At 37.0% G+C, this 15244-nt stretch overlaps 1 protein-coding gene across 1 annotated transcript in view; it reads left to right on the top strand.

The window, feature by feature from the left end:
* Positions 1-15244, top strand: part of COG5 (component of oligomeric golgi complex 5) — a 377356-nt gene that overhangs the window by 285069 nt on the left and 77043 nt on the right. The window contains exons 13-14 of the mRNA XM_054494192.2: positions 10462-10623; positions 13384-13483. Coding sequence (XP_054350167.1) covers positions 10462-10623; positions 13384-13483 — 262 coding nt within the window. The remainder of the gene's footprint in view (positions 1-10461; positions 10624-13383; positions 13484-15244) is intronic.

Genomic DNA, 15244 nt, shown 5'->3' with positions numbered 1-15244 from the left:
AATTGAAAATGCAAATAGAGTTGTTGAAAAGGTAATTAAATATGAGTCAGGGCTAGAAATGTGTATTTGGAAGTCATCATGCACTTTTTAAAATTTTTTTTAGATGGAGTCTTTGCTCTGTCACCCAGGCTGGAGTGCAGTGGTGTGATATCTGTTCACGGCAACCTTTGCCTCCTGGGTTCAAGCGATTCTCCCACCTCAGCCTCCCAAGCAGCTGGGATTACGGGCACACACCACCATGCCCAGATAATTTTTGTATTTTTAGTAGAGACGGAGTTTCGCCATTTTGGCCAGGCTAGTCTCGAACTCCTGACCTCAGATGATCTGTCCGCCTCAGCCTCCCAAAGTGTGGGGTTACAGGCCTGAGCCACCGCACCCTGCCATCATCATGTACATTTTTTTAAATCGTGGAATTGGAAGAGATTACATAGGGAAGATGTATAAAGAGAGAGAAAAGAGAGCCTTGGCCCAAGAAAGGTACCAGCATTTATAGATTAGACAGTGGAGTGGCAGCCTACAAAGGAGACAAAGACAGAAAAAATGGTCACATAGGAGGACAACTCAAAGCAGTGTGGAGCCCCAAAGAATGAGTTCATTTAAGTTGAAGTCCAGAAATGGTCCTAAGAGCAAACAGCAAAATGAAGAAGCATCTATTCAAGAAAATCTAGGAAAATTTGGTCAGAAAAACTGGAGCCTGTGGTATTTGAGTCAAGATTGTTCCCGTCTTACCTGCCTCAGTTTAGTGAAGTGGAGATTGTTCTCTAGATTGCAGTAGCCAAGAACACAGGGTTCCCTCTCTCCTAGCTCCCAGCTGGAAGGCTCTTTTCCTGGGAAGAGCAGGGCCTCAACATTTCTCATAATGACCTGAGCAGAAAGCTGCTGAGGCTAAATTTCAGGTAAGCGAGGTCAGGAGTAGAGAGCTCCCAGATTGTGCCCAATTCCCACACAATGAATGGGTCCTTGAGCATGGCAGGCTCAAAGTACTGGGGCCCTAATTACCTTTGCCTGGGCTTTTGAAATAGTGATTCTTTGCCAGGAAATATAAACTGAAAGGACCTCATGCAATTGCCTTCCACCAAGTGCTCGCTTCCTAGGATGAGTTTGTTCCCAGACCAAACTGAGGGTTGGGCTGCTGTTTCTTGTGGCCCATAACGAGATGCAGAACTGGAGAGGAGGAGAGTTTTTTATTTCTGTAACCAGTTGCAGGGATAAGGCCCAGAAAATATTGCCACACCAACTCAAAATTACAAAGTTTTCCAGAGCTTATATACCTTCTAAGCTATATGTCTACATGTAAGTGTGCATTTATCTAAAGACATAAGTGATTAACTTCTTTTAATCTATAACTAAGTTCTGAGTCTTGAAGACCTTCTTCTGGAGCCTCAGTAAATTACTTAATCTAAATGGGCCCCAGGTGCTGGGGTGATTACTCTTATCTTCTCTCCTACTAAATCATGGAGGTTTAGGGAGTTCTTTAGACTACCTATAAACTTGTTTTTGGAGGCCTGGAGAATTTCTTCAGATCCTCAATAAAACTTTTTAAATCCTAAACGGGTCCTGTTAAGAATTCCTTCGTTATCTTGTCATGCTTTAAGGCCCAGGAAAGGCCTAAGCAAAACTCTTGGTAGGCTTTTGTTATATCTCAACCTTTGTATAAGGACATGGGCTCTTTCAGCTTTTAATATTTAGCTTAACCACTCAGTCAGTTCTGAAAGTTGTTATGGAGGCCTACATTAATGAGACCTGGCCTTCTACAAGGTGTCAGTCAGAAAGAAGCTTGCCATTTTCTCCACCCTCAGGTCCAGAGCCCTGGCATAAAGATTTTTACTTGAGTAGAGGCAGGCAATAAAACAGGTCCTGGGTCAGACATGGTGGTCGGTCAGCAGTTTGGGAGACCAAGGCAGGCAGATGGCTTGAGCCCAGGAGTTTGAGACCAGCCTGAGCAAAACAGACCCCGTCTCTACAAAAAATAAAAAAGTTAACTGGGCTTGGTAGTCCACACCTGTAGTCCCAGCTACTTGGGAGGCTGAGGTGGGAGGATCACTTGGGCCTGGGAAGTCAAGGCAGCAGTAAGCGGGGATCATACTACTATACTCCAGCTTAGGTGACAGAGCAACACACTTTCTAAAAGAAGGAAATAGAAAAAGGCAAAGAAAGGAGAGGAGGAAAGGGGAAAGGAAAAGGAAAAAAGAAAGAGAAAAACAGCCCCTATTCTCTTCCCCAAGTAAGTGACTTCATTTGCAACTGAACCTGGAGAAGTTTAAACCTAAGGGTATTCTCAAAAAAACCCTGGCAGTGTGGTGAAAGGCAATGGGAGGAGACTTGTAGTTCTAGTGAAGATAGATGAAGGTAAGCTAGCTCCAAGGAGCGATCCGGAGAATAAGACAGCTGGGAGGAGCCCCTCCTGGAATCAGAACAAATATCAAACATGACCTCAGAAAGGTTCTATCAAAGGAGCTACAATTAGCTCCTTTGTAGATTCCTTTGTAGAGGAGTTTGTGCCTCAAGGCATTGTTGAAAATGTAGAGCAGTCAGTTAATGGAGTTTAGTATCTGGGTGTGGTCAGAAAAAAAATGAGGAAGATAATCCTGCCATTAGCACTGCCATCTCAAGGTGACTATTAGCATACCCAAAGCTGTGTCTAGCTGAGGAACATCAGAGATTTAAGACTGTGGGAGAGAGATAGACTTCATTAAAATAACCCAGCCAATCACTAAACAGATAAAAAGCAAACAACAATAACAAGCCTTAGAGCTGGGGGAACCAGTACCCAGAGTTGCAACAATGTATCTAAAATGCCCAGTTTTGGCTGGTTGTGGTGGCTCATGCCTTCCTTTAGTTCTGTGAATAGCTTTGACCTGGCAGAGAAAAGAATTCACCAACTGGAAGCTAGGGTGATAGAGATTACACAAGTCAAAAAACAGAAAGAAAAGAATGAAGAAAATAAACAGAGCCTCAAATAAATGTGGGATACCATTAAGAATACCAACATCTATGTTATAGGAATACCACAAGGAGAAGAGAGACGTAATGGAGAAAAAAACTTGAAGAAATAGTGAATGAAACCTTCCTAATTTATTGAAATACAATAGCCTATCCCTCCAGGAAGCTCAACAAACTCCAAGTAAGATTCATGCAAAAAGACCTGCAAACAGATACATCGTAGTAAAAATGTCAAAAGTCAAGGACAAAACCCTGAAAGCAGCAAGGGAAAAACTATACAAATGGCTGGGTGTGCAGTGGCTCATGCCTGTAATCATAGCACTTTAGGAGGCCAAGGCAGGAGGATCGCTTGAGGCCAGGAGTTCAAGACTAGCCTGGGCAACATAGTGAGACCCTGTCTTTACCCACTCCCCATGCCCCCTTCCCAAATACAACTACACTTCACTTACAAGGGAGTCCCAATAACATTAACAGCTGACTTCTCAGCAGAAACAAAGGATGCCAAAAGGTAGTGAGCTCAGATTGCTCAAAGGAAAAAAAATGAGCCAAGAATCCCATGTCCAGTAAAGCTGTCCTTTCAAAAATGAAGGCAAAATATTTTCCTTGATTTAAAAAAGAGAATTTGTTGCTAACATTCCAGCTTACAAGAAATACTAAAGAAAGTTCTTCAGGCTGAAAGCAAGTGACCCCAGATAATTCGAATCCCCACAAAGTAAAGGTAATTATGAAATTATAAAAGACAATATAAACACACATTTTCTTCTTCTCTTAACTGACCTAAAAAGCAATTATATAAAATAATATGTATCGACTGTATAAAACAAAAAGTGTCTGAGACAGGTCTCTATTAATTTAGAGGTTTATTTTGCACAGGTTAAGATGTGCCTGGGAAGAAGAGACTCTAGTCACTGAAGGATCTGAGACCTGGATTTTTTCCACAGAGGGTTTTGAGGACTTCAAGACTTAAAGGGGAAAGAGTAGGCAGGAAGGGAAGGGGAAAAGAAAAAAAGTGGGGAGGGTAGGTAGTGAGATAAGTGTTCACATTCTTGTGAGGCTTTGATTAGCACTTACTGAATCCACATGTTACATGTGAAAGAAGAGGGTACAGGAACAGTCAGTTATGCATTTGTTTCATGTTCAGCAAACCTGCATTTGTCTCATAGTGGGCAGTAGAATTATTTATAATATTGTCATTGTACCTATATGTGAAGATAAGCTGTTAATTTACAGGATCAGGGTGAGGGAGGCCACCTGGAGAGAGATGTGGCCTTCCATCTTGTAGCTGTTTGGGAACAAAGGAAAGGCAGTTTTTTTGCATAACTCAATTTCCAAGCTTAACTTTTATCTTTGGCATATCAAGTTTGGCACAGGAGGTAGGTAGGAACAAAGCTGAAATTTGCTAGGAAATGATGACAAATAGTAAAATAATAATTATAACAATTCATTGTTGGGTTTATTAACATTAACAGATGTAATATGTATAACAACACTACAAAGATAAAATATTTAGGAATAACTTTAACAAAAGGAGTGCAAATTTATACTCATAAAACTGTAAAATATTGTTCAAAGAAATATCTAAATAAGTAGAAAAGCATCTCATCTTCATGAATTGCAAGACTTGACCTTGTTAAGATGGTAATGCCCCCCAAATTGGTATATATCGATTATTTATATCAGTACAGTACAGATCAGTACAGTACAGTACAGATCAGTACAGTAGCTATCACTATCAGAATCTCAGCTGAGTTCTTTGTAGAAAGTAACAAGCGATTCTAAAATTCATAAGGAATTTCAAGGGACCCAGAATAGTTAAAACAATATTGAAGAAGAAGAAGAATGTTGGAAGGCTCACAAGTCACTACAAAGCAATTTTAATCCCGATGGTATAGTACTGCCTGGCACAAGGATAGACATAAAACTGAGAGTACAGAAAGAAACCCATAAATCTATGGTGAGTTGTCTTCAAAAAGTGTAAAGACTATTCTTTCAATTGAGAAAGAATTATCTTTTAGACAAATGGTGCTGGGACAGCTGATAGTGACATGCAAAATAATGAAGTGGTGTCCTTCACATCATATACAAAAATTAACTCAAAATGGATCAAAGATTTAAATATTAGATTAAAAATATAAAACAAGGCTGGGCACAGTGTCTCGTGTCTCGTGTCTCATGCCTGTAGTTCCCAGCACTTTGGGAAGCTGAGGTGAGAAAATCACTTGAGTCTAGGAGTTTGAGTCCAGCCTGGACAAGATAGGGAAACCCCATCTCAATCAATCAATCAGTGTAAAAATTAAAAATATAGATAAATTTTTAAATTTTATATATATATGTATCTGTTAGAAAACATAGGGGCAAATCTTTATGCATTAGGATTTGGTAAATAATTCTTAGCCATGACACCAAAATCACAATCAACAAAAGACAAAATTATATTTAAATGATATTTTGGACTTTCTGAAAATTAGAAACTTTGCTGCTTCAAAGGATTACCATTAGGAATGGGTGAAAATATTTCTGACTCATAGATCTGGCAATTGACTTGTTTCAGAATATATAAAGAACTCTTTCAATTCAACAATAAAAAGACAAATTACCCAATTAAAAAGTGGACAAGGGATCTGAGCAGACATCTCCAGAAAACATAGATGACCAATAAGGACATGAAAAAGATGATCAGGAAAATACAAATCAGTACCACAATGAGCTACTATATCACGCCACCTAGGATGTCGATAAACAAAAAGACAAATAGTAGCAAGTGTTGGCAAGGGTGTTGAGAAATTACTATCCTCATATGTTGCTGGTGGAAATCTAAAGTGGTACAGGGCCTTGGAAAAGGGTTTGGCGGTTCTTCAAACTTTTTTTTTTTTTTTTCTTGAAACTGGGTCTTGTTCTGTAGCTCAGGCTAGAGTGCAGTGGTGCAATCACAGCTCACTGCACCCTCTAACTCTCAGGCTCAAGCAGTCCTCTGCCTCAGCCTTTGAGTAGCTGGGATTACAGGCGTGCACCACCGTGCCTGGCTAATTATTTTATTTTTTGTAGCGGCGAGGTTTTACTTTGTTGCACAGGCTGGTCTTGAACTCCTGGGCTCAAGGGATCCTCCTGCCTCAGCCTCCCAAAGTGTTGGGATTACAGGCATGAGCCACTATGTGCGTCCTCTTCAAACTATTAAACATAGTTACCATATGACCCAGCAGTTTCACTCCAGATGTATACCCAAGGGAAATAAAAACATATGTTCACATAGACATTTGTATGCACGTGTTTGTAGCAGCATTATTCCTGATAGCCAAAAGATGGAAACAACCAAATGTCTGTCAACAGACAAATGGGTAAACAAAATGTGCTATATTCATACAATGAAATATTACAATTAAAATATATACAGTATTAGCCATAAAAAGAAATGAAGTACTGTATGTGCTGCAACATGGATGAACCTTGAAAACATTATACTAACTGAAAGAAGACAGTGAAACACACACATACACAGATACACACAGTATATTATCCCATTCATATGCAAATCCAGAGTAGCAAAATTTATAGAAACACAAAGTAGGTTAGTGATTGATTGGGACTGGGGATGGAGTAAGGAAGGTGGAGTGTTGTAGTTAAAGATACAAGATTTCTTTTTGAGGTGATAAAATGTTCTAAAATTGACTATGATGATGATAGCACAGATCTCTGAATATACAAAATTCATCAAATTGTATACTTTCAGTGATTGAATTCAAGTGGTGGTATGCTATGTAAATTATATATATGAAGGTTGTCAGATTCGACATGGAGTCACTTGTGTCAAAGCCTGGCAAAATAGAGCTGGGGGAGGGTCATGAAGGGAAAGCTGTCACACTTGATTTGCCTGATAACAAGAACTATCACAAGAAATTTTTCTCAACTGCAGCTTACTACACAAGTCACACAGGGACAGCTAGCCACTTAAACAATAACATTTGCCTGACACACTATCTCACAAGCCCAATCCAAACTGCAAGGGCCTAACCATAACACTAAAATTGCAAGTCCTACCTTGCAATTTACTGACACTCACCAATCAGAACTCACCAGCTCTTATATAAGATGCTGCCAGTGCCAGTAAACTGTCTTTGAAAACAACTTGCATAACCTCCTCTTCCTCCAATAAACTCCAGCCTTTCTTTTGTTTTCCAAACATACCAGAGGCCACCCTGTTCTGTCTGTAGGTCCAAGATAGCAATCCTGCTTCTTGTATGTTATTCCCCAATAAAACCTTTTTACTTAGAGATATGTCTTTATATATTTTTTATGCTGACATATCTTTTTCCTTTTTTTTTTAACTGACACATAATATTTATACATATTTATGGAGTACAGAATGATGCTGTGATACAGGTAATATATAGCGATCAGATCTGTGTAAGAAGAGAATGGGATAAGAAGAGATAGATTAAATTATTCTGGGAATTTTTTATTTAAAAAAAAGGAGTGACGTTACCTCTTTCATTGAAATAATAAGAAAGTCACAGAGAATAGATGAAGTTGTAAGAGGAAAAAACGAGAGAAGTGCCAAGTTGAGAAAGGTCACGGTCAGTGGTTTTGCTCTTAGGGTGAAACCAAGACAAAAGTCATCTATAAAGATTGAAGAGTTGCACAAGTAGAATTTTAGGTTATTACTTTGACCTTCAGGTCTCTTGATTTTAAAGAGGTTTGTATAAATGTCCAGTAGAAATCGTTTTTTCTCTGAAGTACTTGGCCAGCTTAGCAGCAGATACAGAGAACATCTCAATAACATTTTCTTAGAACTTTGAAAGGAAGGTGAATTGGAAAAATCAGGGTGCTAATGAGAGCACCTTGAAATGATGGCTGTGGAAAAAGGATGACTATAGACATGGTGGGCTGATGGAGGCTGGAAGCAGGAAGGGGTCATGTAGCATAAATTACAGTAAGGTCAAAGAACAAGTTCTTTAGAGTAAAATATACCACCCTTATAGATATGCAAAGCCCAACATGACGTCCATCTGTTTTCTGTGATATTATCTTGTGCTAGCCTCCTGTTACTTGATCTGCACCTCTGGCCAACACAGCCAGGTATGGTCTCTCCTCAGGGCCTTTGTACTTGCTGTTCTTTCCTCATAGAAAGCAATTTCCCTGAAAATCTACACAATTAGCTCCCTCTTTTCCTTCAGGACCCCTCAGTAAGCCTTCCTTTGCCTCATCCTATCTAAAATTGGATGAAAAAGGAAAAAAGACTTAAACATTATTCTCTATCTTCCTTGCTTTATTTTTCTCTTAGCACTTATCATTATCATATTCCATATTTAACTTATTTTAAATTTTTATTTTTGTGTGTATCTCTCCTGTTACTGTGTAAGCTTTAAGAAGACAGGGATTTTTTTTTTTTCTTGACAGTCTTGCTGTGTCGCCCAGGCTGGAGTGCAGTGGCATGATCTTGGCTCACTGCACCCTTTCCTCCTGGGTTCAAGCAGTTCTCCTGTCTCAGTCTCCTGAGTAGCTGGGATTACAGGCACATGCCACCATGCCACCAGGTCCGGCCAGGAATTTTTTTTTTTTAAAGCAAGTTCTCTACTATATTTCTGCACCTGGGAAATACTTGGCAAATATTGTAGTGACTTAATATTTGTGGAAGAAAAATAGAGATAGAAGGTGGGGCATGTAGAAAGTTTCCTTTAAGCTTGAAGATCTTAGAGGTGGAGCAGTTCAAAGTGATGACTCAAATTTGGAAGCCCCCTAGTAAAGCCAAAAAAGGTTATTATAAATGTAGACTTTTAGTATAGGACATATTTTAGAAAAGATGTTTGACATTGTAGTTACCAAGGATCTTTAACGGTAGATTTGGAGAACGGGAAAGTGTTAGTTCTTATAATTCAGTGCCAAAATTTCTGCAGAAGTGGGAAGAGGCTTCTGAGGTCAGTAGATGTCATGAGTAAAAATAGTGACATTTAAATAGATGGCTCGGACTTCAACAGAGGATTGCTTCAGACACATTTAGATACTAAGTTCTTTCATGCTCCCATCATGGTCTTGGTATCTTCATCTATTTCAGAAATTATTATAATTAGCATTTTACCTGCCAATTTCTTCACAAGACTGTAAAGCACTCTTAATCTCTATCTTCCCAGCACTTTACAAAGTGTCTGGTGCATGGTATTCTCAGTAAATATGTGTTGAGTGAAATACTTACTGAATGAGAAAACATTAAAAGATAACTATGGAATTATGATGTTGGAGCCAAGAGCATTCTGATCTCTAGGTCATATCAGTGGACCAGAAAGGTGAGAAAAAGAGAAAGCCAAGTTTCATATACATGAAGGAGCAGGTTAGATGTTTTAAAGGTTAACTTTTTAGATGAAGGAAAATTTGTTGTTTATAAAAAAGACAATGCAAAAGCTGGTAGAAGGATTGTAAACAGGGATGATGTGAGAAGACAATTAATTATAGGAGTAAGGAAACATGAAAATAATGGTTATAGACATTTGATAGTAATTGTCGAAAGAAAAGTGTAAGATCAAATAGTTTGACTGCTAAATGAAAATCAGCATGAATTATTAAAGATATGGGAAGTGCAAGCAGGAAAGAAATGTTTCTCAGGTTAAGTTTGATGTTGTGAAGAATATTATAAAACAAAGTAGCATAGAACTCCACTTGGGAGTATTTACGTGATTTTAGGACTTTCATAAATACTTTTTATTTTGTCTCACTCTTGTTAATAACACAAAAATGGAAAATGTAAAAACCTAAGTCTGTACACTTCCCTCTCAGACAGTGAGCTTTATTGGGGAGGCAGCTGTGGATGGAAAGGGCCAAGCTAATGGAGCAGGTCTCTGCAGGCTGGTCTCTCTTCCATATGCTTTGATAACTCTAGGTAGGATTTGCAAGTAAAGGCATAGTCCCCATTAGCATTAATAGGATTTTACTGTTATTCTTTTAGTTTAAGGAAACAGATAATACAGTAGGTATTGGTGCATATTATTGTGCATTTATAGTGGGGACTTACATAGAAATGAAAATGTTGATGTAGGCTGGGCACGGTTGCTCACACCTGTAATCCCAGCAATTTGGGAGGCCAAAGCGGGTGGATCACTGGAGTCAGGAGTTTGAGACCATCCTGGCCAACATGGTCTCTACTAAAAATACAACAATTAGCTGGGCATGGTGGCGGGCAGCTGTAATCCCAGATACTTAGGAGGCTGAGGCAGGAGAATCGCTTGAACCCAGGAGGTAGAGGTTGCAGTGAGCCAAGATTGCACCACTGCACTATAGCCGGGGCAACAGAGTGAGATTGCGTCTCCAAAAAAAAAAAAAAAAAAAAAAAAGGTTACTATGGTCCTGAATGTTTAATTATGAAATATATTGGTAAATATGTACATTGTAAAACAAATTATTTTCTTTTTCTTAATATAGAGTTACATTTTTATGGGAGGTACATTTTTTAAAAAGGTATTTACAGCCTGATACAATAGCATTTAGCTCTGTGCAATTTAAGTTAGTTTTTAAAAAATTTTGTTTCCACAGTCCAGAAAAGGCTTTGAAAGACTCACTACAACCCTATGAGGCTGCTTATCTATCAAAATCCTTATCTCGACTCTTCGATCCTATCAACTTGGTTTTTCCCCCGGGTGGTCGTAATCCTCCTTCCTCTGAAGAACTTGATGGTATTATTAAAACTATAGCAAGGTATGTATTTTTTATATAGTGGCATGCCATAAGGTGACTGCCATATTTGTTAGTGATATGTGATAGCAGTACCTTTTTAATTTATTTTCAAATTATTCAAGTAATTAGGCCCACAATTAAGAACTTTACAGTAAATGAGTGCACACATAGTAAGTACTTGAGATTCCAATTAATAAAATAATTTAAATACCTTAAATATAGTCTAAAAACAGTCTATTATAATTATTCTATATCTTGCCAAGGATGCAAAGTAAACCTAGCTGTTTATATCATAGTAAATTTCTTACATTACACAAGAAATCAAATATAATAAATGATTTTATAAATTGAGAAGCTAAAACATACAGGTTAACTTTTTTTTATCCTAAACTCCAGAAAGTGCTTCATGGCAGAAATAGGAATATAACTTTGATTAGCTTGTATTCGCTATTTTAAGCTTTTTAAGTGAATGTGACAGCTTTTAAGACTAAAAAGGGAAGGTATCCTAGCAGAGGTGCCACCTGAATGCCTGCAGACGATGTAATTATATACTGTTGGCTTTAGACACTTATTTAAATGTTATCCAGACCAATTTGCAGTTGAAATTATTTCAGTTTCTGTCATGACTAACAAGTTGTCATGATAGTAGATCTGTGCATTTGAGATGGACGTTTTAAGGAATAAAAAATAGTATGAGACTGAGGTCTAAATTCTTTTAAAGATTTGAAGATGGTGATTCTCAGGCATGGAAGAGTGAGACTAAAAAGCCACAGGTGGCCCGGCCTGGTGGCTCACGCCTGTAATCCCAGCACTTTGGGAGGCGGAGGTGGGTGGATCACCTGAGATCAGGAGTTCCAGACCATCCTGGTGAAACCCCATCTCTACTAAAAATACAAAAATTAGTTGGGCCTGTTGGTGCACGCTTGTAACCCCAGCTACTCGGGAGGCTGAGGCATCAGAATTGCTTGAATCCGGGAGGCGAAGGCTGCAGTGAGCCGAGATCATGCCACTGCACTCCAGCCTGGCTGACAGAGCGAAACCCTGTCTCAAAAAATAAAAAGCCACATGTATAATAATATACATAAGCATATCTTTTGCTGCAAATGTACCTACAAATTGTCTAGATTGCCCAGCATCTTGGTCCTAAATCTCTCCACAATTGCCTTGACTTTCCTTCTGACTATAGGTCTTAGTAACTTGATCTCTTTGACCTGTTTATGTAAATGTTAAAGAGGAATCTCTCCCATTCCTCTATGCAACTTGACAATGCTATAATCAAATATAATCTACAGCTGGAAGAATCATGCTTATGCTAGTGTTTAATACAATTTAAAAGTGAACATTAACAAAATTATGTCTCAATACTATATGAACGTGCATTTTTGTTACACATAGTATGCACTAGTATTGTTTCAAACTCTTTCAATTTCTTTAAAAAGAGAATCTGGTAAGATTTACTCTACTACTTCAGGGACGATAATTACTTTTCTTGCTTTCCATCTGTATATGGGTTTCTATATTATTTTTAATTTCTAGTGTTCTTTCCATGGTCTTTGTAAAATACTTTTTTTTTTTTTTTTTTTGGCAGTCAGATCAAATGCCCCAGTTAATCCAGTGTTAAAGTTGAAGCATGACAAAAATATACTTTAAGAATCCGAGTCTTTCGGCTGGAACCGCCATCTTCCAGTAATTCGCCAAAATGACGAACACAAAGGGAAAGAGGAGAGGCACCCGATAATATGTTCTCTAGGCCTTTTAGAAAACATGGAGTTGTTCCTTTGGCCACATATATGTGAATCTGTAAGAAAGGTGATATTGTAGACATCAAGGGAATGGGTACTGTTCAAAAAGGAATGCCCCACAAGTGTTACCATGGCAAAACTGGAAGAGTCTACAATGTTACCCAGCATGCTGTTGGCATTGTTATAAACAAACAAGTTAAGGGCAGGATTCTTGCCAAGAGAATTAATGTGCGTATTGAGCACATTAAGCACTCTAAGAGCCGAGATAGCTTCCTGAAACGTGTGAAGGAAAATGATCAGAAAAAGAAAGAAGCCAAAGAGAAAGGCACCTGGGTTCAACTAAAGCGCCAGCCTGCTCCACCCAGAGAAGCACACTTTGTGAGAACCAATGGGAAGGAGCCTGAGCTGCTGGAACCTATTCCCTATGAATTCATGGCATAATAGGTGTTAAAAAAAAAATAAAGGACCTCTGGGCTATAAAAAAAATTAAAAAAAAAAGAATCCGAATTTTAAAAATTTGTAATTATAGTCCTGTTGTGCTTTTATATTATTTAAAAAGCTACTCTATTGAAACTAGCATGAATTGGCATAATTTCTACAGAAGCTGAGTATCTTTATATATCATGTGTAATTTATATTTTTAGCCTATGTCCCTTCAAGGTCATCATTTCCATTCAAGAGCTGTCATTTCCTTGCAGATGTCTGTGATATGCAATGCCTCTAATTGCACTTTATCAGTATTAGCAAAAGTGCTACTTTAAAAATCTGTACACAATTTATTCCTTTAATCGCAGACTGAACCCACATATGACATGCTTTTATTAATGAGAAACTGGTCATTAAGGAAGCTATCTCCAGGTACTTTTTCCGAATGCTGAATTTAGGGGGTAAAACGAAACAATGCAACCAGTTCTTGGAAGCAGTGAAATCTATAAAAAGAATAACCACATTGCTTATTGGGTTTGAGTTTTTATCTTGCTCTTTACTTTGTTGATGAATGATGTTGCTAATATTTAAAAACTGTTTTTATTTTCTCCAGTGAACTAAATGTTGCTGCTGTTGATACAAACCTCACATTAGCTGTGTCAAAAAACGTGGCAAAGACCATCCAGTTATACAGTGTAAAATCAGAGCAGCTTGTAAGTGGTTTCCTTTATCTGTAAACTTTAATGATTTTATTTAAAATTACTAACTATATAATACTTGACTAATCATAAATATTGAATTGACTATTCACTTACTTCCATTTTTACTGTAGTGAAAGTTTGTAACTTCCTGCTGAATTTAAACCAGAAAAAAAATTTCTGTTAACAAAAAAATGGCCTTCCTACACATTGTCAATATACTTTCAGAAGACAGGCAAGTTTTATAAGGTTTCTTTTTTTAATGCATGTGCCAATTAATGGGCTAATTATATATTTTTAAATATTTAAATATTTTAATAATTTACATAAATTATAATTATGTATGATCAATCAAATTTTCCCTTTTGTGTGACCACTAACTCTATATATCATTCATGCATGGTCACCTAGTGTGAAATTGACTTGAACTGTTAGAAAACTGTTGGAGGAAGTAAAGTACGTAAAATTTTAGTAGAAAAATGTTTATTTACTTTTTAAAGATTCCAACCCTAGAACTTGGGAATTTAACCCTAAAATTATTCTATTTGAAATAACTATATGCATGCATTTAAAATAATAAGTACATAACTGAATCATAATCTTAATTCTATACATTAATGTTTTAAAGTTAAGCACACATATTTCACTAGTATATATGTATGCTAATTGAAATCCAAACAAAATGAGACTTCAATATATTTTTTTACCGTTATTGATATACTAATTTTAGACAGTGTGTCAAAATCTGATTGTCTCCACTGTCTTTAGAATGTTAGCTAACTGCATTTTCAGTTTATCCTCTCTAATCATTCCCAATTGAAATACCATAATAAACAAAATAATCTACTTTTACCTATATCCAAGTTGTTTCAGTTTGTTCTGTGATAATTTTTAGGGTAAGTTAGTGACATACTGAAGGATTTCATAAAATGATCCTTGGAGGTAACAGTCATGTTATGAGGCTCCCTTCTTTTTGTTACCATGAATGGCCAGATTTTGTTTGCAAATATGGTACTATTTTCATTCAATTGATCTTGTAGTCTTGACAAAATCATCTTAGAAGCATCTTTTTAAGAACTTTATTGAAAACTAACCATACAGAGATATGGAAGCTCTTTGTAGGAAATGACTATGAATTTAGATTACTAATTTTTCTCTCAATCTTTGTTTAAATCTTTATTATAATGTTCACTGTTTCAAAAACATGGTTATTGCTATAAATAAAATTCAGTATTATATCTAGTAGAGTATAGTGTAATTACTGACAATGCTAAGATCTGAAGATAACACCGTAAGAAAGATCCAGCATGTATATAGAAAATACCTTGCATTGAGAGTAGGGAGGGACAGTGGTAATGGTAATATGTACTTCAGTTAACATAGTAATGGCAAAAGGCTTAGACGAAATCAAAATATCTGCAAACATTTGACTGAGTTGATACTGTTGATCAAATTGTCAGTGGCTGTAAATTACTTAAGCCTATCTAATGTACCTGCAGTGTTGAAGGCTAACAGAAAATCATTGACATTTTTTGGTTTTTAATTGGATTATATCTTTTTTTATTAAAAATAGTTTTATTTTTCAACTTTCATGTTAGTGTATAAGGGAAGCTTAAGCATTAAATAAGATTATAAAAAGCATCATTATGCCTTATTTTTAAAAATATATTATTGACTAATGTCTTAAGTAACAACTTGCTGTTAATGTTTGTTTCTTGGCATTTAATAACACTCTTCTACCCCTCTATGTGTTAAAATTATACCTGTTTTGTTCTT

Source organism: Pongo pygmaeus, chromosome 6, assembly GCF_028885625.2.
Source record: "Pongo pygmaeus isolate AG05252 chromosome 6, NHGRI_mPonPyg2-v2.0_pri, whole genome shotgun sequence".
In the NCBI taxonomy this organism is placed as follows: domain Eukaryota; kingdom Metazoa; phylum Chordata; class Mammalia; order Primates; family Hominidae; genus Pongo; species Pongo pygmaeus.
Note: the sequence above shows the minus strand (reverse complement) of the source record. Positions and strands in the feature narration are given on the sequence as shown.